Source organism: Centroberyx gerrardi, chromosome 5 (assembly GCF_048128805.1).
Source record: "Centroberyx gerrardi isolate f3 chromosome 5, fCenGer3.hap1.cur.20231027, whole genome shotgun sequence".
Lineage (NCBI taxonomy): Eukaryota > Metazoa > Chordata > Actinopteri > Beryciformes > Berycidae > Centroberyx > Centroberyx gerrardi.
In genome coordinates, this window is record NC_136001.1 from 12851277 (window position 1) to 12876704 (window position 25428).

General features: G+C 41.5%; 1 protein-coding gene across 1 annotated transcript; it reads left to right on the forward strand.

Moving 5' to 3' along the window:
* Window positions 1–18566: 18566 nt before the first annotated feature.
* Window positions 18567–25225, forward strand: cyp24a1 (cytochrome P450, family 24, subfamily A, polypeptide 1). The gene is made up of 12 exons (XM_071903924.2): window positions 18567–18821; window positions 18978–19168; window positions 19314–19407; window positions 19499–19592; window positions 19959–20050; window positions 20495–20606; window positions 22310–22455; window positions 22980–23146; window positions 23816–23894; window positions 24274–24471; window positions 24738–24849; window positions 25074–25225. Exons 1-11 carry the CDS (start codon window positions 18567–18569, stop codon window positions 24846–24848), a joined length of 1539 nt encoding a protein of 512 aa, XP_071760025.1. The 3' UTR covers window position 24849; window positions 25074–25225.
* Window positions 25226–25428: the final 203 nt, after the last annotated feature.

Sequence of the window (25428 nt, forward strand, 5' to 3'; positions counted from 1 at the left end):
GGAGTACATTTTTCTTGCTCTTGAGTGCTCATAAGTCAAAAGTTAGAAACAACAGAAAAAAAAATTGGGACATTTTTGGAAGATGTCTACTTTAGTAAAATAACAACCTAAAAGTTCATTTAATCAAAATCCCCTTTTTTACTTCTATCATTCTGCTTGTCTGTGTGTGTAGCCCCTCTCCTTCAGTGAGAACCCTACACACATTACAATAAATATTTGTCATAGTTGGGAAGCTACCAAAGGGAACTATAAGTATCACTTACAGTTGTCATAAAAAATGACTTCTAAACATCTGACTATTACGTTCCCTTAGGAAGCAGGCATGTCATACTGTAAGTTATACATATCTAGTAGCTACACTGCAAAAAAATTCCCAACCTAGCATGTAATGTACACTTGTATTGACTCTTAAAGTTGTATTTCTGGTAAAGCAAGTGTGAAAAAGATCATTTCACTTGATTTCAATACAGTTTCACTTGTTTCTTTCTTGAAATGAGGTAGATTACCAAGATCATGTCACTTCAAAAAATTTAATTAGTTTGCATTTGAAACAATTGGAATTATCTAAGCCCATAGATTTTTGTCCCCTTGTTTTAAGAAAAATAAGATGCTGAGGCTCGATACTCATTTTTTTGCAGTGTGCATGATCCTGAACAGTTAACATTATGAACAAAACAAGTTACCTAGCTACGTCCCAATGTGCCCAACAGATGCCAGCTTGGAAAATAAAACATTTACACACACATACCCATGCCATGTGTTTTTTGTGCTGATTAATACAAACGGCAAAAAAGACCAGTCAACAACTCTCCTAACAGGATAGAAGTCTGTTGTCTCCCTTTCAAAAATATATTGGCTCTGTTGAACCAACACAACTGTATTATATTCACCCTATTCATTATCACCCTAAAACCTCTGTATCTGGTTGGTGAGTTCATGTAACACTTGATGAGCATTTACCTTCTCACTAAGCCTGTTAAGAAATCACTGCGTTCACATGGAGTATACTATAAGAAATCTCATATTTGATATTTTCATCCCATTTTCCTACTTTAGTTCCAAACATTTGGCAGAAACACTGGTTGAATGTTTTGTTTTTCTAATGCCCTAATTTTAAGTTCTCAGCGTCAGCACTTTTATTTATTTGTTTCTTGTTGTGTACACAGGATCCACCTGTGAATGAGAGCCTTGCTGTCAACGTGAGTTCCCAGTTTACATATAGATTATGACTGTATACATGAATGAATTGATGGCGGCGCTTCTTCCACTCAGAGACACGGGCAGAAGACAATTACCTTGATAACAGTTTATTGGTTCTTAAGTGCCACTTTCTCCCTCAGAGCATCTCCAGTACATCTCTCTGATCCTTCAAAGCCCACTCTTCACATCCCTGTGCCCACAAAACCAACACATGACACTTGTTTTGAGTTCATCTCTACACACATTTTAGGTGAATGACACTTGGCAGCTTTCCAAAGCAAAGAGTGCGGTTGAGAAACCAAGGGTAAAGTTACTCCTGCCTGTGTTATAACACTTGGCAGTGTTTTTGTGTGCTCTATCTGCCCGTCAAAGGCTTTGAGTTCAAAACTTGTGAAAAAGCCAAACATGATGGCAATACTGAATCTGTGTCGGTGTTGAAGCAGCTGAAGGGACAAACACATCAAGGTTGGTACCGTTAAAGGCCTTGCATGAAAGTCAACACGCAGCATGACTGTGTGATATTATCCAAGGAGGGGGAAGCTGTTTTCATACTGCACCTTTACACTCACACCACAATCTTATCATTTCAAAATGGGCAAATTATTACTCAAAACAAATTTATCTGGATGAATATTGTACTTTTTCAATACCATGTTTTACCACACATTACTACATGCTACACGAGTTTTTCTGACTCACATTATTATTTGAGATTCTGCACAATCTCACAAATGTAAAATGAACAGAAAATAATGAAGCGCTTGGGAGAAGATGATTGGCTTGTAATTTAAAATTGTATAAAATCAGACATCAAAATAATTTCTGATGTTTGTTCAAATATGAAGCATCATCACCACAGTCTGGCCAGTGTATCTGTTTCCTGAAGGCCACCAGCCTGTCGGTCTTCACTATTTATCCAACCAGCGCCTCTGCTTGCTCTGTTCTGTAAAACAGGGTTTGGGTAAATTCAGAATTGAATTTTGAAAAGCTGCTGAGTTTCAATGCAGTTCTTGAATTTTGAAGTTTTAAGGCAACACAGGAAAGAATTTGAATTGAATGAGGAAGACTTGAATTAATTGAAATTAGTAATTCACATATGGCGTGTGATATCATATTTGCTCTATTCAGAATTGTTTTTGTTTGTTTGTTTGTTTTGTCATTTAAGAAGACGATAATTTGATTCAAGAAAGTCGGGAATAGAAACAGTGGAAACCTTACTTTAATCCTGTGTTTGCCGGGGACCAAATATTTTCTCTGAGTGTGATTTTGTGATTCTGAGATGCACCATTGACTTCCAAGAAGTCTGGACCTGCGTAAGATGGATACAAAAATATTCATTCTCTATTCATTTCTACTTTCAAATCAAGTTCCTATTTATTTTTATTTTTTTTATCAATTCAAACTCACTTTCAATTCGCTGGATTTGATATTTGAATGTGTACATTTGCTGGAATGTTAATGTGAAAATTCTGAATGGCCCCAACACTACGGCAGAAGATTTTGTCCATGTAATCTGCTTTGTCTTACAATTTCTGTTCTTAAAGCGAGAGTCTTTCCTTGATAAATTTGGTTTGAGTTGCCTCATCATGAAGGCACAACATCATTTTAATTTCTCTCCATTAAACTGATGATAGTCGCTCCATCCAATAAACATAACCAACACCTACATTCCCATAGGAAAGATCTGTTGCTTAACATCACCTTTTCTCTGGAGAAATGCAGCACATCTCAATACTGTATTCATTTAAGATCATTTGATAAATAGATGTATATAGATTATATATATAGATTTGAAATATAGACAAATACGAAAAGCATGATATCTCTTTTGCAGATGGCCACACTCATAGACTATTGATAGATTTCTGAGATGTTTCTCCTCACTGATCCATTAGAGACTTAGTATTAGAATTTCAGAAGTATGAGAAAATGGTCAAAATCTCACACTGACTTTAAATGAAACTCATCTATGTTCAGAAGAAATAAATGAGAGGAAGAGGAGATCTCATTCAGGATATTGCCTTCCTCTGGGTTTACATTTTCGGCATTTTAATTAAACGTATGAGGAGATTAATCCCTCAACCCAACCAGAGGGTGGCATAGGTGGGTCATCATCTGACACCAGATATGGCAGAGACCAAAAACACAAAAAAAAATGTTGTCCTAATATAGTCTCCCTCAGTCAGAAAAGAGGAGAATGAGAACTGAAGTTGCGTTTCCCAGCAAAAGAAGCATCATAGGCATCGGTTTGTCATTTTGTCCAACAAGTGGAACAACGGTTATGACTTCACAACAAGCTACTAGACACAATGCCCTGGCAGAAGTCCTCTAATGACACAAAGAGAGAGAACACATGCACGCGTACACACACGCACACACACACACACACGCATACACACACAAACACACTCGAACACACAGCTGTGTTCTCTTACACACACGCTCTTACACACAAGTGTGTAAGAGCTATTTGATCAGGTCGTGTTGACAGATCGACCCTTTAATGATAAACAGACAGCATCTCTCCCTCCAGACCCGCCTCACCGCAGGGCCTTGATTTCCTCCAAAGGCCCTTAATAGGGAACACAGTTTATGCCAAACAAATAAACACACTGCTGCCGCCTGCACAAACCATGCATCTCCAATTTTGTTCTTTTTTTTATTTATTTATTTTTTTTTACCGTAAATGACAGCCAGCATTGCCGCCCACATGGACTGTTCATGGTGTTTTTTTGACCCTGGGACCCTATGAGTCAAACCCTTGATAAAGCTTTGGAAAGCTTTGGAAAATGACAATAAAAAGGGAATTCAACCAGTTTTACTCAGTTGATAGGACATTAATAATGAAGGCATGAATGCACAGCTTTTGATGGTAATTGTATGATTTTCATCTATGCGGAGGTGATTAAACCAGCTGGAAATGAAAGAGGACCCCATTTGAACACAAGATATACTGTATAGAAGTATATTCAGAGCATGATATTGATCATGCCAATTCTCTCTCTCTCTCTCTCTCTCTCTCTCTATACATATATATTGATCATGCCAATTACAATTATTTTATCTCGATTCCTTACATCCTCTCTCACTGAAAGAGGAAGAAAACAGAAGCGCATGAATAATAAAAAAAAATATAAATAAGGTTCAATGGACTGGTTGAATATTATTATTGAAGTCTAACAAGGTTTGTCAATTCATTATATGAGAAATTCTGAAGAAAACTGAAAGGATTATCAGTTAAATAATGAACTCCATTCCCACTTTGAGCAGTATAGCATGGATATTTTTCATAAAAAATAAAAGTTTTACCATTTGACCCTCTATTCTATTCTGTTCTATTCTATTCTATTCTAAAATCCCACAATTTCCTTTTCTGTTGAAAAAAAATCAACTCTTTTTGTGGAAATGTCCTCTTGTTTCTAGGTTTTGTTGTCATTTTTTTGTGTATGTTAATCCTCCATGTCAACAATATACTGTCAGCTACACACTATAACTCAACACAAATGACAGCAGTTGACCCCCACAGAGTAACTTAATGCTGAACAGAGGTAATTAAATTTTTACAATGCTCTTCTTTGGAGAACACGACTTCCGTTGGGGTGCAATGATATTTATCACCCGATAAACTGTCACCGTTGCATAATTAACAGTCACTGCACCCCATAACTTTTACAAGGAGCTTTTACAGTGGGGCCGAATCTTCACCAGCAATTAAATTGTTCTGAATATTCTTATGAGCTGTGGAGATGTGAAACTCCTCCTTCCCACCCGCAGCCTGTTTTTCAACTTGTTGTCCATGGTTTAAAAGTACACAACAAGTTTGTGGCTCCAAAGTCCCTCTCTGTGGATCAGAGTCCCGCAGTGGAAGGCCTTGAGGAGGCAGCTCAGAGAGAAATCGATCACGTTGGATGAAATACAGTAGCTAAAACAGAGTTTGGAAATAGGGGGCACAAGAGAGAGGGGGGACAGAGAGAAAGAGAAGGAGCGAGAGGGGCACACACGCACGCACATGGTTGTGTGATTACGCAGTGAGGGGTTAACGATCAGATGAGCGGCCCCATCGATGTGTAATAACATCTCTGGAGAGGTCAGTCACTCTGTGGCCCCACTGGCCTCGGACAATCTGCCGACATGGACGCAGAGCGGCCATGCATGATCTCCTGTACATGCAAACAGCACAGATACTGTACACATGTGGTTCATTACATACAGCACACACACACACACACACACACACACAGACACACACTGTACCCAGTCACCCTAACAGGGACCAAAGAGATACAAGGCTTAAAGATCACAAAAATTGATGTGCATATACTCAGCAGGAAGGATTTTCAAACATTTTCTTGCATTTTCATTTTCAAAATAGTTTAAGTTTCATTCTGAAAGAGAAGCCATTTGAAAAAAACGACACCAATTATTAGAAAATGATTAAAAGCACAAAATGAATACAAGCTGTGACACCTTTTAAAGGATAGTAGATCATTTAAATCCTTGGTTGACAAAATAACACCTGAAATGAGAACAGATCATCGTGCTATATTTTAGAGATAATGAATAATATATATAGCATTCTGGAAATAGACATGTTCATTTGTTCTCATGACCCAAACTAAATTGCACGCTAGAGCATCTAATTTAATTAAATCTACCCTATTTTTAAACTGTCAACTTTCCACATGTAGACTACACATGAGAGTCATGGTGTGAAATGAATTACTAAAGTTGTCTTTCCATTATGACTATGTTTGAAAATTCATCCCTTTTCATATCACATATTCTAAGAGTCTTGTTATAAATTGAGATATCTGCACTTTGGAAAGAGTGTCGCCTCCTCTCAGATAATGATTGATAGCACAAAAACTGATTTTTCTTTTCAAGGATATTAGGAAACTTGAGACATTTTGTTGACAAATTCACAATGATTTTAGACTGAGTTGTCTATATTTTAGAGATATTGAATGATGAACTTCACATAATGATTTTCCCCACAATGGATGGAGCTTATAGTTCTTTGGAAGCTAACATCTTATCATGCTGGTCCATATTTGTCAAGTTGTAACAGTACTGATTTATAGTTTTACTTATCCAGATAGTAGTGAAGTCCATAAGTCAATTTTTTTCCTGTCTGGGACTCACATGTTATTTTTCTCACAACCCAAAGTTATTTTATGAGGTATTGTGCAGACTAATCTAACAATCTACTAACATGCAGTGTTGTATCCACCTCACCTTAAAATGCAGGGATTTGGGAAGAATATGACAACATCAAATCATTCAAAGTCTTTGCTCGGTCAAACATGCTCAGTTCTTGAAGTCACCAGCTGCTACAGAACAATTTAAGGGACTTTGTGGGACCTTTGACCTTCCTTGGGTCCTTACCCAGACGGTGAAAGACACTAATCTACAGGACATGGTCAGTCATTTGATGTCAGAAATCCTGCTCAGTTTGAAATACTGAGTTTGAGTTTGATGAATGTGTTCCAGTGTGAATTCATCAACCTCTCTTCCATGTTAAGAACATTTTATCAGCTAAACCATTATGAGTGACAGGGTTGTTGGACTTGAGTCGACTGGGACTTGAATATAGATGACTGGGGCTGAACTTGGGACTTGATCATCTTAGACATCAGCAACACATTTTTAACAATTAACAACAGGCTTACATGTAGACATGGGCTATAAAAATGTATCTTACAACACAGACACTGATAGGATGATGTAACATATCAGTGAGTGAGAACTGTTCATTTTTGGTCTATTATAAAATGAAAAACTAATGGAATGTCTGAAATCCCCATTCTAATGTGACATATAAATTTGTATCTATCTATATTACTGGAACTCAAACTTGTTACTCGGTCTCGGACTCGAGTACTGAGGACTTGAGACTCGACATTAACTTGACTTGGTGACTCAAACTTGGACTCGGATTCGAACATTGAGGGACTTGACTTGGACTCAAGGATTGGTGACTTATGAGTGACCACATGGTTGTAAAATATTGCGCAACACAATCGTTACAAATATCAGTACCGTAAGAGCAAGCTAAATTAAATTAGCTGTTGTATGTGTCGTATGTTCAACTGACATTGTTTGTTATGCTCTGGTTCTGTGTGACAGATAGATAGCTGGCTGTTGGCTTCCATTCCTGTACTGAGATCTATGGGAAAGTACCACACACACACACACACACACACACACTGGAATAATCCTGGTGCTGGCGGTGTGTTGTCCCCTGGTAGATACTGTGTGAGTGTGAGTGGGGTGATTCATGGCGGGAGGTACTGCATGTTATCATCGTCACATCCACGCAAATAAGTGTTGAGGCAAACAAGTGTGTGTGTGTGTGTGTGTGTGTGTGTGAGGGGGGCACTGCGTTCCACCCTGTTGGCACAGGCGAGGTCAAACGGTGCATGTTTTTTTGCTCATTCACTCACTCACCTACAACCCCCCCCCCCCCCCCCTCTCTCTCGCTCTCTCTCCCTTTCACACACACACACACACACACACACACACACACACACTCTGAGGTTGCAGGAGTTCAGAGCAGGGTACACAAGGACCCCTCTGAACTCAACAAGTTGGCTCCTATCCAACGAATATCTCACCTCAGTCGTAGAGCTCATAACAGAGCAGGGTCTCCGTGCCCTCCTTACCTTCTGCACACACACGCGCACACACACTCACACACATGCACACGCACACATGCACGAAAACACACGGAAAGAACACATAAAGTAATCTACTGCCTGTGCTTTCCAAAACAAGCAAGGGAGCCCGGCCCCGGTGTACTAAACAGCATTTAAAAACCCCTTTTGATCAAGCTGAATGACCTCGGGGCTTCGTCTCCCTGCCACATCAACACGCAGCCTCGGCACGGCCTGCACCCTGGCACCAAACCCAGACAGATGTTGTAACGACTGCCCTGAGTGATGCAGCGGTAGAAACCACATAAGAACTTGTAAACACGAATGGGAGATGATAGAAAAACAGGGCCAGGAAAAACAGGAGGAAAAAAAGGCCTGGGAATGGGACACAATGGCACACACAGACACAAGAACAAGTACTGCTGCTCAGATTGTACTGCAGTGTTGTTACTTCAGTGATAGTACTTGCCTGGAAAATTACTAGAGTATATGTGAAAGAGTAAAACAGCTTCAGCATTACTGAAGTACTGTGCATTCAAATAAAAATCATGTTCATGTTCCAAAGTGGTCTGCTGAAAAATGAACTGATTACACTTTTTGTTGTGGCCCTTGCAGATAAATTGATTGCCATTATCAGTTCAAGGTTTGAGGATGTTTCCTTAATGAAGTTAGGATCAATTATGGCAAGTGCAAAATCCGCAGTGTTAATTTAACTCTGAGAGTGTAAAAATCAGAGACTATGCCAGTGTTTCTGTAAGCCCACACCCATCAGAGTTAGTTTAACTTTTGATAGTTTTGAACAGCCGCCCCAGAGCCACATCAGCTCCATGAAGGGATAAACAACTCTCCAATCCACACTTGTGAACTCCACATAGCTGTCGCAGAAAAATCAACACACATTGATGCAAGAAAATTTGCTCTGTAAAGTCCAAAATGACTGTGGCAGATCTCATTGTACTCTCTAGACATATGGCTTAAAATAGAATTTGCTCAAGTAAAAGTAGGAGTAAAAACCTTAAAAAATAGAATAGGAGTAAAAGAAATAGAAATAGATGATATAGTAAAAGAAATAGAAGTAAAAGTGCAAACATGACGAGTTGTCAAGAAGCCTTCCTCAGCAAATCTTCTCAGGTAATAAGAGTAATTGTAATTGTCTATGCCTATGTCTATCTTAACACCTCCCTCAATACCACCCACACACACACACACACACACACACACACACACACACTTCCTTGGTGTGCCTCTGGATGTAAGTGGGAGATGTGGTTGAACTACTGTACTGTCTCAACATGCTTGTTTTGATAGTTTTTATCCTGGTTTCTGAGTTCCTCTGCTTGTGTTTACTACTTCATTGCGCAATGTAGTTCTTTTCCCAATGAAACCTGAGATTGTTACTGTACACTCAGGAATGTTTTTCACCCGTTGAGTGGCAGGGTTTGTTCAGATCTATTTGTCCATTCCTGAAAAGCCCCCTGGTGAGGCTCCACTATTTGCTCCATCTCTTTATGAATGAGAAGTAACGCATGCCACATGTCATGTAAAAATGAGAGCACAACTTTTCTGAGAAGTGTGTGTGAGGCGCTTCGCTGTAACCCAGTGCTCCAGTTATTGTAGTAACAGCTGTTATATGAGCCCAGAGCTGTCCGTCACGTCGTAGTAAACAACATTGCCCTCCAACAAGGCAGTGTTATGGTCCTATACTTGACACCCTTTCATCTCTTAATACAGCCACTCTAAATAAAGAGGGGCGCCTGACAGAAGTGGTTACTATCACTCTCTGTGGGTGGGAAGGGGTGGAGGGGGGTTATGAATTGGTACAGCAAGGAGAGTTCCCATCAGTTTATAAGACATGGCTTTCAAGGATCCTTCACAAGAATATCCTGTCATTTTCCCTATGGCCATGTTTCTCTCCATTCCTTTGTTTTTCTCTCACTAACTTTAAAGTTGCAGCTATATCTTGTTTGTGTTGCAACGTGATGCTCTGTTGAGTGGCCAACAGTGCCCAGAGTGACCCAAATGATAATAACAAGAACACCAGGAACTGGCAGTGCTTACCAAACATGTGGCGCACATCGCCAAACCCTAGCTCTTTAAAGTGGCGAGATCCAGGACACAGGGGACAGCCGTCGATCTGCAGGACTTTGTCATGTGCTGAGATCTCTACTACCGTGTACGCTCAATGTACAAGATGTATAAGACATTAGGGGCACTTCTTGAGTCAGAGTTCCCTCTCCTGGTTGCAACTAGTGCAAAATGCAGCAGCAAGGCTCTTAACCAAATCAAGAAAACGGGATCATGTCACTGCCGTTTTAGCAGCTCTACACTGGTTGCCTGATTGCCTGATAGAATTGATTTTAACATTTTACTGATAATTTTCAAGGCACAGATGAGACAGAGGAGAGACAGTAGCAGCCTGAGCTACACACACACACACACACACACCACGTGCACATGCACACACACCCACATACATAAAAGCATGTCACGTGTACACACTCACACACACACACCAAACCTAAAAGAGTCATGGTGAGAGCCGTGCCGTAGGAGACTTACAGTAATACCTAAGGGTCAAGGGTTCAGTCAGGGGTCACACTGGGAGGGGGGGGCTGGGGGGTCATGGGTTTCTGTCAGTACTATGAGGTAACGTGAGGTGTTACTGCTCTTCAAGAAATAAGCATTAGATATGACTTATGACTCAGGACCTGTGCAAAATGTTGTTTAACTTAAACTGTTTGAGGTGCGGTTCATTTAATCTGAAGCTTGTGCCTAAACTAGCGTGTTGCCCTGGTAACAAGGAGCTGCAATGACAAGAGCACAGTATAATGCACAAATTCAATGTACAGAACAAAACCCTGAAGCTGGTAGGGGTTCAGTGTCTTGCCAAAGGGCATATAAGCACAGCAGATGTTTGCCGACATGGAGGCTTGAACCCGAGTTGTCTAGTTGAAGGACGGGCCATCCTGAGGCTTAAATATCGTCATTTCTGTCCACTGGGGATACACCACACAACTTTTAAAATCCTAACAGATTATGAAAAGACTGGTCGTATACACTAACCGACTGGTTTCTGCAGATTTTTTTATGACGACTGAAAAACTGGGGATCACACACTTAACGACTACGCCAGATGAGGGATCACACACTACTCGACTTGTCACTGCAACTGAACCAAACTGAACGCACCAAACTCACATGAAAACACGAGCTCTCGCGGTACGCTACGAGATGCCGGTAGCAGAACAAACACGGGGATACAGCATATAAATTCACATTATACATTTTTCTGGGTAGCGTACTAGAGCTTGCTGTTGTTGTTGCGCCACCATCTGCATGGAATAAAGACCATCTGCATGGTCATTCTATTTTCTTTTCAGAAACAGAAAATAAAAAATGGAAAACGAATGATGATTTAATTTTCATTTCAAAATCCAAAAATGGAAAACCGAAATATACAAGGCATTGTCCGTTTTCCTAGTGAGAAACGGCAGATACAACATTTACAAAGGACTTGATTTTGCTTTTCTCCTTTGTAAAACAGAAAATAAAATAACAAAAATTTTAAAAAGCCCATTTTGGGATTGCAACCTGAATATAGAGCTGTGCGTCTTTCAGCACCATCAAGGCCTGGAAAGCGGAAAGGAGAGAGAGAAGCAGAGAGGGAGGAAAATAGAATTACCAAAAAATACACAGACCCAAAACACATTTACATAAAGGTGTGGAAGTCAGTATGGACTGCAGAGGGAGCTGGAGGTGAGTAGCAAATGTGAATCAAATAGCCTACCTGTTGCTACATAATGGATCCAAAGCTATGAAGTGGGAGCTGAGAATGTTTGTAGGCGATCTTGGCTACGGTGCCAGATTATGTTGCAAAACCGGACTGCGCATTTACATTGTCCGGTCAGGACTACCAACCGGACATGTAGGCTAATAAATAATAATTATAAAACCTGACTTTCCGGTCTAAAATCGGCATCTGTCAGCCACGGTTTTGTGGAATCAATTATTGAGTCTTCCCTGTATTTTTTTCCTGTGTGCCTTAATTGGTACCAGAAAGATTGGTAGGCCTACACATTTATTGTATGAAGAATTAACTAGTTGATTGCTCCTTGGTGTGGGCTAAACACTGTATTGGCTTGTTATGGCATAGCTTCATAGTTTTTCATTGGCTATTGACGGGATCCATTCGCATTTGAGTTGTTGACTAGTAGCCTACACACTACCCGACTGCGTCCAGATTCCGCTTGTAAAAATCAAACATGTTTGATATAATCGTAGTGGCTCCGACTCACGTCGGGAGGCAAGAGATTAGAGTCTGTTCCTCTCACACACTTGTCGATTAGAGTCTGTACCCCTCATACACTTATAGATTTTCTGTGCCAACTGGCCACGCCGACTGTCCCAAAATCTGCAGACTAGTGCAGACCAGGACAGACTCGGCCCGATTGTGAATCCTGGCTAAAATCGGGGCAATAGTTGTCTAGTGTATCCCCGTGAACTCATCTGTGAACCATACTAGGTTGTGCCAAGCAAGGACTCCAGCGAGTGCCCAACAGCAGGCAGGCTGACAGGGCATTGGTGCATGATGACATCCACCCTGAGCCTCTGTTTATAATGATAAGATAACGGAGGCAGGGCGATGAGTTGATGGGGCCATGGGGGTACACTGTATCTGAGGGTCAAGAACTTTGACAAAGTTTCCTCTGAGGCTCAGGGTGGTGGAGGGGGTCAAAGTGTGCCAGCGATGTAATCAACCGGCTGACTGGGGCTGACAGAGCTGGTGTGATAGAGGTGATATGATCATAATGTGATATTTATCTAGATCACTTACAGAATATCATTATCATGTGTGAAAGCCATTCTGAAAATAAATCATTCCAAACATAAACATACAATAAGCTATTAAATAAACCCCATATTAACATGATTTTACAGTATCCTCATAATCTGAATTTATAATAGGTTATTGGTGAATGTGTAGTAATGAACTCAGTTGACACTAACATACTAACGGAAAACATGGGCAACAATCAACATCACAAAACAAGTGTTTCATAATAACCATTGACACTGATCTAGTCAAATACTATTGCACTTGTTGCACTCCTTTAGTAAATGGCCTTCAAATTCTACAGACAGTCATACCTGTTAACCTATCGGCTCCATGTAGCTAGGTATGTCAAAAGTAGGGCAGCACTTAAGTCATTGTTTTGTACAATCAGGAGTGACTTCAGCTTCATATCAGCTTCAAACAGGTTTGCAGGCTACCTTTGGTCGGATATTCTTTGTTCATTCAACGTTTTAACCAGCAGAGCAAATACAATACTGTTAAGAACAATGTCAAATAGATCCAGCTCCTTTTATCTTCTGAAAGTACTACCCATATAACATACACCCAAAAGAAGAACACACAATGATAATAGCAACTAAATAAGAATAAATACATTGCAACAAATTTGACATGAGATATTAAAGGAAAAATTCACCCTAAAACAATTTTAAAATCATGATAATTTTCTTGTTTGATGGTGTATTTTTCTTATTCCTGCAGATAACTGGCCAAACGTAGATGATGTGACGTAATGTCGGTATTTCCAGTACAGCGACAATGGACTTTGATAGCAGAAACATTCTCAGATATTTAAAACATCAATGGTAAATGTCAGGTTGTCAGTCCCTCAGAGCAAGGGCTTCTTTCTAGACTCTCCATTTTGCACCAAGGTTCAACAATCATGCAGGGAGAATTCCATTATAGAAAAGGCAGAGATACCAACTTCTCCACACACAGTAACCTCAATAGTCCAAAATGCAGCCACAAGACAAGTTGTGGCTGCGTGGCGTTGCATGTTTTAAGAGGCGCAGCAGCGATCACAGACACACTCCAATGTTCACAAACTAGTTGGCTAGCTCTATGCCTGTATACCTTTGATTGAAAGCAATGAGTTCACGCTCCTTCTCTGGGAATTGTCGAAAGTCATTCTAAGTAGGAAATAACTAACTTAAGTAGAATTAGAAAGTAGGTACACCTAAAAAGTAAATGACAACACTTCATCAGAAAATAACTGCTGGAATGCATTGAACATCACAGATTGATGACATCTAACAGTGTACGAGTATCCGAGGGAGAATTTCCCTTTTGGCACCCATGTACTTCATCCTCAAGACGAGGCTCTCCCACTTCCATCCAACCCTCTGAATTTATGTCCGAAGTTCCCATCAGAACATTTATCAAAATATCACATCATTTATTTGAGCTAAAGATGCTGTCCTAATTTACTACTGAGTTACCATGAGTTTTCTAGGACACAAGCCACTTTTAGTTCACAATGCGACGTTAACTGTATGTACGACTGTTTGTAACCTCTTTCTGTGACTTCTGCATCTGTTCCCGTTAAGAGTACTTCACCCCAGTCACCCCTGCCTCAACTGACTAATCTCTTAAAAATGAACTATACAGCACTAAAGGCAGTGATATACAGAGCAGAGCAGATTTTTCGGGCAACTCTAATGGGCAGCAATGCTGAGTTCTCACACAGATGTGCCTTTTTTCCGGGAAACATTTCATTTTAATAGGTTTTTGACCCTGTATATCACTTTGTTGCCTGCTGCTAGGAGAGTTGCCCATTGACATTACCCATTGACCCCCCCCCCCCCCCCCCCCCCCCCCCCCCCCCCCCACTGCCCTTACACTTTCCATACGGTCAACTTGTGGCTGTCACAGAGAAGGGAGGTGGGTCCCCCTCCATCCAGGGAATCCTGACCCACTTTCTGGTGAGAGTTGAATGCAGCTAGGAGGCAACAGCCGCCTCAGTGTATAGGAGGAGGTCAGCAAGTTCACGGAGATCTCCTTCCTTACCAGCGGCAGCTCCGGCCCTTCCCCAACATCACTATCAATAGGAATGACCTAGTTTCAGGCCAAAGTCAATAATCTATAGGCTATTGTGAGACCCCTCAACTGAAACCCTTGTTTTTCAGCATCACAAACATTCGTGCCACCACGTGATATAAACATTGGCTTGATGTCAAGAATTTTAATGCTCAATCAAGGCCACACAGAATGTGCAATGAATCGGGACACGTTAAAAAAAAAATACAGTAATGAAAGGCTGACCGACAGCAAATAAAGTCATTAAACGCTGAGAATTAATATGTTTTGGCTGCACTGTTCACACTCCTCTGGGACGTCACACTCAACTCTGTTTCTCTCTCTGGTTGAACTTGTGCGTCGTGTGGGAAGGATTGAGAAAAGTGGAGTACAAGGGGCAAAACATGCTGTCGGTGGGTGGTGGTGATGGAGGTGGTGGGGTGCTCCTTGCTTTACTTCACCCTAACTTATATAAATGTATAAATATTTTCATTCTTAGTGGGTGGGGTGGGTGGGCTTTGGGGAGGTGAGGGTGGGGGGTGGGGGGTGGGTGGGCACTTCACATTCTAGGTCAGTGTTGTTATGCGACCACTTAGGCCCGTGTGACTGTATGAAGGCCTTTACATCCATGCTACGGATCCCATTCTCAGAACCAAACCAGTTCCCTCCTCTTCCACCGTTCCTCTTTGACCCCCGTTCCACCGTTTTCCAGGAGCATGGTGGTCTCTCACTGTACATGAATGTGTGTCTCCTTGTGTGTGTGAGCAAGGGTGTGCTTGCATACAGTATATGAATGTGCATCTTTGTGTGTGTGTGTGTTTCTGCAAATGTGTCTGTGTGACTGTGTGCGTGTGTGTGTGTGTGTGTGTGTGTGTGTGTGCACATGTGCACGTACAGTGTAACCTCCACCTCAAACCCAATCACCAAACCCACTGACCTGTCAGTCAATTTGGACATCGGCTATAGTTTGAGTCATCAGGTTTGCCTGCCCTGTGTGCTGATGACTCCACTGCTGTCTGAGAAGGTCAGCTGCCCCCTATCTCAGTTCATCACTTATCTTTCTGCCTGCTGATATCCCGACTACAAAGCCCCTACTGATTGGAGTAGACCCCCACTGTAAGAAAACTGAGTCGCGCAGTAATCAAGGTGCTATCTGAAAGTCGAGATGATGAGATGCGGCCTAAATGTTCAGTGGGTCAAGAATCAGGATTGTGATATTTGGCAGTTGCATACAGTCAATTCAGGAAGCTTAACTTTTATTTCAAACAAATCAATCAGCAAATCTGGATGGCCAATACACTATACTCTGACATATTGTAAAACACTAGAGATATGAATGTGAGCAATTTATTACATTTGAGTTGAATTAACTGTGTAGAAGTTTCTTTCTACCTGTGAAGTACATTTCTGCAATATTACTGAAATTTCCTGAAAATCCCACTGTCACAGTCTATAAAGACGTATTTCTTTGTTAATACCAAGAGCAACTAAGCCCTGTCCCGATAGCGGATGGGATATTATAAAGTCTAGGGTGACTAATGGCGATTGCATGGCAGTGACAGCACCTTTGATAAGAAATGCCCCCCCCCCCCCCCCCCCAAAAAAAAAAAAAAAAACATGTTGTCCCTAACACAATATGATAAAACCTTTCCAGTGGCTTATTCTTTGCTAGGCCAAAGATTAAGGTTGCGTAGTTCTATTTGCCCTCAAAGAACATCATGAAAAAACATGTTTTCTCAATAGTATTGCACCCTCTGTGGTGCCAGCTATCTGCCAGTATTAACTTGTGTTCAATATGCCAGTACAGACCAGGACATTGCAAGGTTGAAGTCCTGGGTAAAGCCTTGCTCAACAGCCTGCTGGTCTTGTTTTTGTCATCTGGGGAATAACGGGGACAACACTGGAGTCAGTGGAGGTTTCCATTCCAAAACGCTATTCAGACGTTACGATAACTAATAACTTTAGTAATATTCAGTACTATGTTTTTCATGTGTGTATCACTTCTTAAGTATTGTAGGTGCCACACTATTTTCAGCTGGTGAATTTTGTAATGAAACTCTTTAAATATATAGGTCTAAGTATAAAAAGTACGTATACAATTCTTAGTCATAATAATAATAATGATAATAATAATAATAATACAAAGCTGTATAATTTTAAGTCATTTTAGTAATTTCCTTATGCTCAATTGTCACATTTCCAGCCATGACCTAAAGTGTACCTGGAAACAGGAAAAATATTTAATAATACAGTAAGTATCAGTAATGTATAGTAAAATGTAGACCTACTTTTGAAACAGGCTGTAAATAATAACGATAAGTGAACAGAAATTGCAAATGTGATACAGAAAATGCATCTTATGTTGAGATCATGTAATAATGTCAACCACTATACCTGAAATATGTGTGTTAATGTGTGTATGTGTGTTGGGGGGAGGCATTTCAGTGTGTGTGAGTGTGTAGCTCAATGTGAGTCTGTGCTTTGTGTGTGTGTGTGTGTGTGTGTGTGTGTGTGTGTTATACCAGGAGAGGGGGGAAATCCAGAACTCTTGCTCTCTAAAATGAATGCCGGAAAACATCAGTTCAAGGTTGTTCTGATGCCACCTGAGACCCTGTGAGTAAGCGCTTTTACAGGACAACATGGGGCCCCCGCTGCCTCTGCATGTTATTTAAGTCATGCCAACTCTGACTAGGGTGAGGGGGTGGGGTGTGTGTGTATGTGTGTGTGTGTGTGTGTGTGTGTGTGTGTGTGTGGTATGAGTGTGTGTGTGTGTGTGTGTGTGTGTGTGTGTGTGTGTGTAAGAGAAGGAAGGGAGACAGAAAGGGGTGGGGGGGCTATCTAGTGATAGTTATCACCGTTGGTAAATCTCTCCATCCATTTGATACAAAATCAAAGCTGATTGATAAAGTATGCCACAGTGATTTGTCATGGTAGCAAATTTCACAGCTTCCAGTGAAAATACAGCATACACATCAAGACATCAAGTCCAATTTTACACCGCATGCTTTTCATGCTCTTGTAAATAACTCTTGCACTATTGAGGTTGGTCCACTCCCAAAGTGGACTTGTTTGGGAAAATCAAAAAAATCATCGCTCTCCTTTCAGGCATCAAAAGCCTTTTAATTGAGCTACATGTTTTTTGAGCATGAATATTCCTGTTTAGATCTACTTTTAGAACGTTTGGGAAGTACAAAATCAGGAGAGATGCATGGTGGTTGAGGGAAGCCTGCCAAAAATCACATTTATTATAAAATTATAAAATTAATATACAAAATTTGAGAATTGCACTGAAAAAATGTCACCCCAGTCACCCCCTCCTCCCCGCACACACACACACCAAAACACAAACAAAGCACACACACACACACACACACACACACACACACGCACACACACAACTTGCAATCTCTCAAATATTTGCCCACGGTGCAGAAGTGTGGCAGTAGTATTTGCTTTGCCAAAGTTTCGGTTCCTCCAATCGCGGGTCGCTCTGAAACATGGTTCAAGCGAACCGCATCACCTTCACTGAGGCCTGTGTGTTTATTTATAAAGCAGGGGGGGGCAAGGGCACTTCCTCGGTCTATCTGGGGTCATGCGATCCTCTCAATGTGGATCCATAAATGAATGGTGGGCTCGACGGCCACACCATGCAGGACCGATCCCTGATTGGTTCGATGCACGGCAGGAATAAACACTCTCAGGGTATATATATTGTGGCAAGGTGTGACACTTCCAAGAAACAAGAAACCTCTGAAAAGGATAATAATAGACGCTCGCAACAAAACAAACAGTGCTGAGCAGCTGCTGTCAACGATTATCCGCAGTGCTTTTTCACAGATTTGAGAATGAGGGCGCAGATCCAAAAAGTTCCTCAGATAGTGGAGCTGCTGAAAAAGAAGTCTGTAGGCTTGCAGCACTTCAAGCCAACATCCTCAGTGTGCGTCCTGGAGGAGAAGGATGCTGTGGAGGCTGCGCCGTGCCCTCACGCTGCCAGAGCGCACAGCCTGGACGCCATCCCTGGACCCACCAACTGGCCCCTGGTCGGCAGTCTGATTGAACTGCTCCGGAAAGGAGGTCTGACGAGACAACACGAGGCACTGGTACAGTAAAAAAGATTAGATACATTAAAATGTTTCCTTGGGGAATAGTATTTCTTCTGGCAGTAATCACAAACAAAAAAAGTATTTGCGCATGGTTTAGACGTTTTAAGGTAATCTATTTTCCTCTGAATACTTAATATTTTTATACTCTTTCAGGTTGATTATCATAAGAAATTCGGCAAAATCTTCCGAATGAAACTTGGCTCTTTTGAATCGGTCCACATTGGCGCACCTTGCTTGCTGGAGGCGCTGTACAGAAAGGAGGGAAGTTACCCCCAGAGACTGGAGATCAAACCCTGGAAAGCATACAGAGACCTGAGGGACGAGGCGTACGGACTTCTCATTCTGTAAGTACTAGTTTCTCATGTAGCTAGGCTACTGCTATCGAAAATGTTCATAGCATTATCCAGCCTGCAAGTGGAGGAGCTGAAATATTTTACAATATTAACGCGGACTGAAGGGGAAGAAAACCAATTTTTTTTTGATTGGCAGGGAAGGGAAAGACTGGCAGAGGGTGAGGAGCGCGTTTCAGCAGAAGCTCATGAAACCGACAGAGGTGGTGAAACTTGACGGCAAAATAAATGAGGTAGGTATCTGATACCTGAAAGATAATCTGAGTTAGTTTACTACCCTGCCGTTTCGGTCAAAGACTTAACATTTTTTGTTTCCAAAAATAGGTGTTGACAGATTTCGTTGCCAGAATTGGAAAAATGAACGTCGGTGGAAAGATTGAAGACTTGTACTTCGAACTGAATAAATGGTCGTTTGAGAGTAAGTTTACCAACTGATATTTTATTGATCGTTTTATTGTCTGCAACATATCTTTTGACTTGGGTTTTATATAATTATCTATCTATCTATCTATCTATTTTATATACATCTTATTCCATCGTATTAATTTTCTCAATTTTATTAGGTTATGTATGGATACTAATATATATGTATCTAAAAAATACTGAATCGAAAATGAATCACTGCATACTCTATTCAAATGATATACTGAATTGAAAATGTATCACTCCATACTCTATTCAAATTAAATGTCTTATTTATAAAGAAACATAGTCAAGCTAAAACTGTGTGGACAAGTAGCTCAGGCACTGAATCTTGCCTTTGCTCTCCTTTATCTTCCTTCAGCCATTTGCTTAGTTCTCTACGACAAGAGATTTGGACTGCTGCAAGAGAATGTCAACGAGGAAGCAATGAACTTTATCACAGCTGTAAAAACAGTGAGTATGCCTGTTACTCCGCACTGCAAATAACCCCACTATCACCGCAGAGTGAGCGGCAGAGGGGGGCCATCTGACTTGAGATGATCTCCCTGACACTGAGGCAGATTGCAGGCCGACTTTCTCTCTAAGCCTATAGAAACAGCGTAGTTCAACAGGTTCACCTCAGCAGAGGTCAGCTGAACTACAGTCAGTGATGCAGCAATCCTTGTATCTGACGCTCTCTCAGTACGGGGGATTTACAGGGACAAACCAATATCATCCACGGTCAGGAGATTATAGAGGTGTATCCGCTCACAAAGGCCTCGCAGTGTAAGACCTTGGATAGCAGTGGATCAGAGATTTTCAGCGAGGGTAATGATGATTAGATTTTACGCCTGACCCCTCCCTCACTCTCTCTCTCTCTCTCTCTCTCTCTCTCTCTCCCTCTCTCTCTCTCTCTAGATGATGAGCACATTTGGCATGATGATGGTCACACCAGTGGAGCTCCACAAGAGCCTCAACACCAAAACTTGGCAGGATCACACCGCAGCATGGGACCGCATTTTCAGCACAGGTACAAATACAACCCCCCTCATTTCCCTCACTGATGGTAATCCATCCTCCCCTCCATTACTCCCACACACACACCCCAAAAAATACACTTGCCCTATAGTAGTAGCTTTTTATTAGTGCTTCGCAGTCATTTACAGACTGAAATTACACACCAATTTACATACATATAGTATATCAAAACAGCAGGGAGATAAAAATACATTTTCAATAATTGCGAAAGTAGTAGTATATACAATCTACAATGAAATGTAAACAGGGTAGTCAGGCCAGATCTAGTGCAAATCCTATGAAGAAGGGATTCTGGAATGCTGTAGTAATATCAGTAGTCTGGGGGAAAAGAAGGGGAAAGTGAGAAGAGTGAAAACTATGATGTATGGTTGTTGATGAGTCTTGTGAGGTAGGGGATTGGAGAATTGTAGTAACGTCTAGATGGGGGGAACCAGTCAAAGGAGTGGGAGGATTGCAGTGAAAGAGCAAATTTCAGGCAGATCTGCTCCCTCCTCTTCTCAAGAAGGGGGATGCCTAGGATGCTTGCTGGTAGCTGATGTAAGATGCTCCCAGGATAATGCGGCATGCCCTCTTTTGCACACGCTCCAACTGGGTGGACAAGGCTTGGGTGAGACCAGGATGCCAAGCATACTATACTATACTATACTACGCCTCCTCCCCACTTCCCTTAAGCAAGTGCGTGCGCCACTCCTCCGTGACGTGTGACCCACAAACCGCTTTGAGCTCATTTCCAGTCAGATGATAGAGAGCGAGGGAGAGAGAGAGAGAGAGAGAGAGAGAGAGAGAGAGAGAGATTTGAACTGGGTGCCTCAGCTTTTCATGTACTTGGCACTCTGGGCAAATGGCAGCCAGAGTTGTAGTAAACTGCATGACCTAAGGGGGAGAACGCTGCCAAATATTTGTAGTAGCGGGAGGAGGGAGCGAACGATGGGGGGAGGAAGAATACGAGTGTCGGCCGAGGGCTTCGCTACCAAGGGTTTGTTGTGCTGTTTACTTGGCAGTGGCTTTCATCACCCACTACCCCCTACCCCCCAAAACTCTCTCTCTTTCTCCCTCTCTCCCTAACACACACACACACACACACTCGCACACATTCACAAAAGCACACACACAAGCACACACAAACACACACTTTCCCCCCCATATAAACACAGGGTGCACATGGTGTTCTAGTGGCCAAGTACACAAGATAAAAGAGGTTGAGGGCTTTAACAAGTACCAATAGGCAGTGTGTGTGAATGAGGTCATTTTATAATTTGTTTACTGAGAGTACTTTGAGTACCAGCGGACAAATAGTCAGTGAGTTAGTTAGTTTAGTGCATCTTAAATTATGCTTAAGCTTGTGACTCACATCAACGATCAGGAATCAAACAAGTGGCAATAAATCACATGTGCACAGAGGCGAGTTACAGTGATAGCACCAACTTAGGATTGGGATCAAACAAGGACAAAGCATTAAAACTAGTACACTGATAAAATCTTTTGTCTCAAAATAAAACAAGGAACATCAAAAGTCCACATGCTAACTAGCCACACTTAAAACTCACCGAACTCACTGAATATGAGCCCCATTTTAGAGCGTTTTTAAAGGAAATCAATGTATGTGACGGAAACCCACACTGTTTTGGACTTTTCACATAAGTTGTATATTTACACGGCATACAACAGCTTACAATCTGCTTTGTGTTTCCTCAGCCAAAGTCTACATAGACAAGAAGCTGAAGAGGAACGCCACTGGAGCTCCTGATGACTTAATCGGCGACATCTACCGCCACAGTTGCCTTTCTAAGAAGGAGCTGTACGCAGCCATCACAGAGCTACAGATAGGCGGCGTAGAGACGGTGAGCAATGACATTAATAGATACCTATTTCATTTAGACCTACTTCTGCTTACTCCAGCTCTTTGTTTATTCACTCCTTACACTCTCAAAGAAGTACCAGATTATTTGTATGTAGCCACTATATAGTTATTTTAAGATAATTTAACCTTTAAACATTTAACCTTTCGCCTATATTCCTTCGAGAAGGGGGGAAAAAACAACCCTCTCTAAACTCTAGGAAGGAAAACAAACAGGTGCCGCAGTTACAGTGCTTCAAAAGCGGAAAATGAATGTGGTGTGGATGTAACTGAGGAGCCTTTGAGGAACCCCAGAACATTCCTCAGCTCCTTTTAGGACCCCACACTGGAATGCACTTAGAGAAACTGCCTCGCTAAATGACATCTCCCTCTATTGCCTTCCCTCTCCCCCTTCTTCCCTCTTCTTTCTTTCTTTCTCTCTCTCTCTCTCTCTCTCTCTCTCACTCTCTGTCCTTCCTCTCTTCTTCCCATCTTTTCCACCTCTCTCGCTATGTTTACGTTTTCTAGACTGCCAACAGTATGCTGTGGGCTATTTTCAACTTGTCACGTAACCCTGGCGCCCAGAGGAAGCTGCTGGAGGAGATTAGAGAGGTGGTGCCTCCCGGTCAGGACCCATGCGGAGAGCACATCAAGAGCATGCCCTACCTCAAGGCCTGCCTCAAGGAATCCATGAGGTACAGTACAGTAGGGCCGACCACTCTGTCCACATAGGGTGAAAAACAGCCGCAGGAAACTCTTGGCTGGCTACTACAGTTACACTGGAAAATTATTAGTAGGCAATAAAACGAGGGCTGTCACGCATAGCTCAGTGCGGTGTCTCTAGATGTAGAACTATACAGCTCTAGTCATACTGAAAATGACTGTGTAGCTATATCCAAGAAATCACGCCATCTACATAACAGTTTGATTTGTCCAAAAAGTCAGCAGTCTGAAGTCAGGGGCATGGGCTGCATCATGAAATTACCCAGTACCACGGTGATTAAGAAGCAAAACTCACACACATGACTGACTCAAAAACAAGCTTCAACAACGCCAGTGGTCCCAGCTTAAAATCTGCAGTATGGTCACGTTCAAATCACTTCCCCTCCCTTATATAATCCACTGTCCCCCTTTTTCTTCTCGTGCAGTCACAAGTGCTTTAACATGTTATCTAAGGCTAATGCCATAACTCACCCAGGGAATGTTTATAACCTCTGACAGGAGATTATATCTCACCTCCACTTGCTTTGTGAAAAACATTGGAGTATGTTTAGCTGACGCTAAACAGCTTAGACATGTGTGTCTTACTTTTGCTTCTATGAGACCATATTCCCAAGCATTTTTTTTTTTTCAAATTCTTGCAGGTTATCGCCATCAGTTCCATTCACGAGTCGAACCCTGGACAAAGACACTGTGTTGGGAGATTATGCCATTCCCAAAGGAGTAAGTGGCTTAGTTCTCGTTCGCACCACACACCTGACATGAGCAGATTACATTCTCATATCAATTTACATTTGACTGATGTCTGAATGAAGCATGTTTGAAAAACCCACTCAAGTACTGTACAAAGTGTGAATGGAGCAACTCTAATAGCATCTACAATGCAGCTAACTGCATGAAAAGGATCAGATTTACAGTAACTAGGTCCGTATTGGACTTTAAATTTATAGGCTACTGTACTATAATTTGATTTCATTTCTCTTTAGCAAGTAGGGGGATTCTTCTCAGCATGCTTGTGAAATGTGAATACTGTTGATAAAACTCTGCTGTACTGTGTGAAAGAAAAACTAATGGTTTAATTTTTATTTCCCTCTATTTACAGACAGTCTTAATGATTAACAGCCATGCACTGGGCTCCAATGAGGAGTACTTTGACGATGGGAAGCAGTTCAAACCTGAGCGCTGGCTACGGGAGAATAGCACCATCAACCCCTTTGCCTACGTTCCTTTTGGCATCGGAAAGAGGATGTGCATCGGCCGGCGGCTGGCAGAGCTACAGCTGCAGTTGGCCATGTGCTGGGTAAGACTAACTCCCCGAGGTCATCATTTCTTTTTAATTTATAGAATATGAGACTACCAATAACATCAAACCAATGTGTAAAAGTGATTAGTTCAAATTGGGATTGTTAGATATCAATTATGGATCTATAATGACCCTATAAGACTCATAAAATCAGCGACAATTCTAGCTCCCAACTGTCTACTCTTTTTTGATTTTTGCCCTATCAAGTGACACTATAAGTGGCTAATCTAACAGATTTCACTTTCTGCCTGTCTTTCTGACAGCTGGTCAGAGACTATGAGATTGTGGCGACAGATAACGAGCCACTCGACGTGATCCATTCCGGGCTTTTGGTTCCCAACAGGGAACTGCCTGTCGCCTTCATCAGGAGATGAGGTAAGAGGAAAACTTGGATCTGAACAGACTCCTATGTGTCCTATTGATTTGATCTTTGTTGGGCTAAGTCATTGAGATATTCCTCTCTTGAGAGATGTGTTTATACTTACCAAGTGTCTTCCAATAGGCTCTAGCATCGCTGACTATGTCTCATTCACTCACATGGTATCTAAAATGTGGCATTCACACTAATTCATTATTTCTTCTTTCCCCTCCCTGCCCAGGCTCCATATTCAACTCTTCTGGACATAGTGACAGAAAGATGATACCTCTGTTGCCATGGCCCTGATGGTCCAGTGACTCCCTATATTGCTGCTCTGTACATAGAAAAAAAAGATATAGAAATGAATATGCATGTAATCATGCCAGAAATACCTCAACCTTATATATATATGTATAACTATTTAAACTATTACTTATAACAGTTAGTTGCTGACCAAAATACCAGTTATGTACAAATTAAATGTGGCAGCTGTCTTCAAATCTTAATGTAACGTTCTCACCTCAGACATAAATGTCAAACAATTACTTTATGCTATATTTTGTTTCTTGTATACTAAGTTATATACAGTACATAGG

Coding starts and splice junctions, on each gene's coding strand:
- cyp24a1 (XM_071903924.2), top strand. CDS start 18,567: ATGAGGGCGCAGATCCAAAAAGTTCCTCAGATAGTGGAGCTGCTGAAA. Junction 19,593..19,958: donor GAATAAATGGTCGTTTGAGA/GTAAGTTTACCA, acceptor ATCTTCCTTCAG/CCATTTGCTTAGTTCTCTAC. Junction 20,051..20,494: donor TTATCACAGCTGTAAAAACA/GTGAGTATGCCT, acceptor CTCTCTCTCTAG/ATGATGAGCACATTTGGCAT.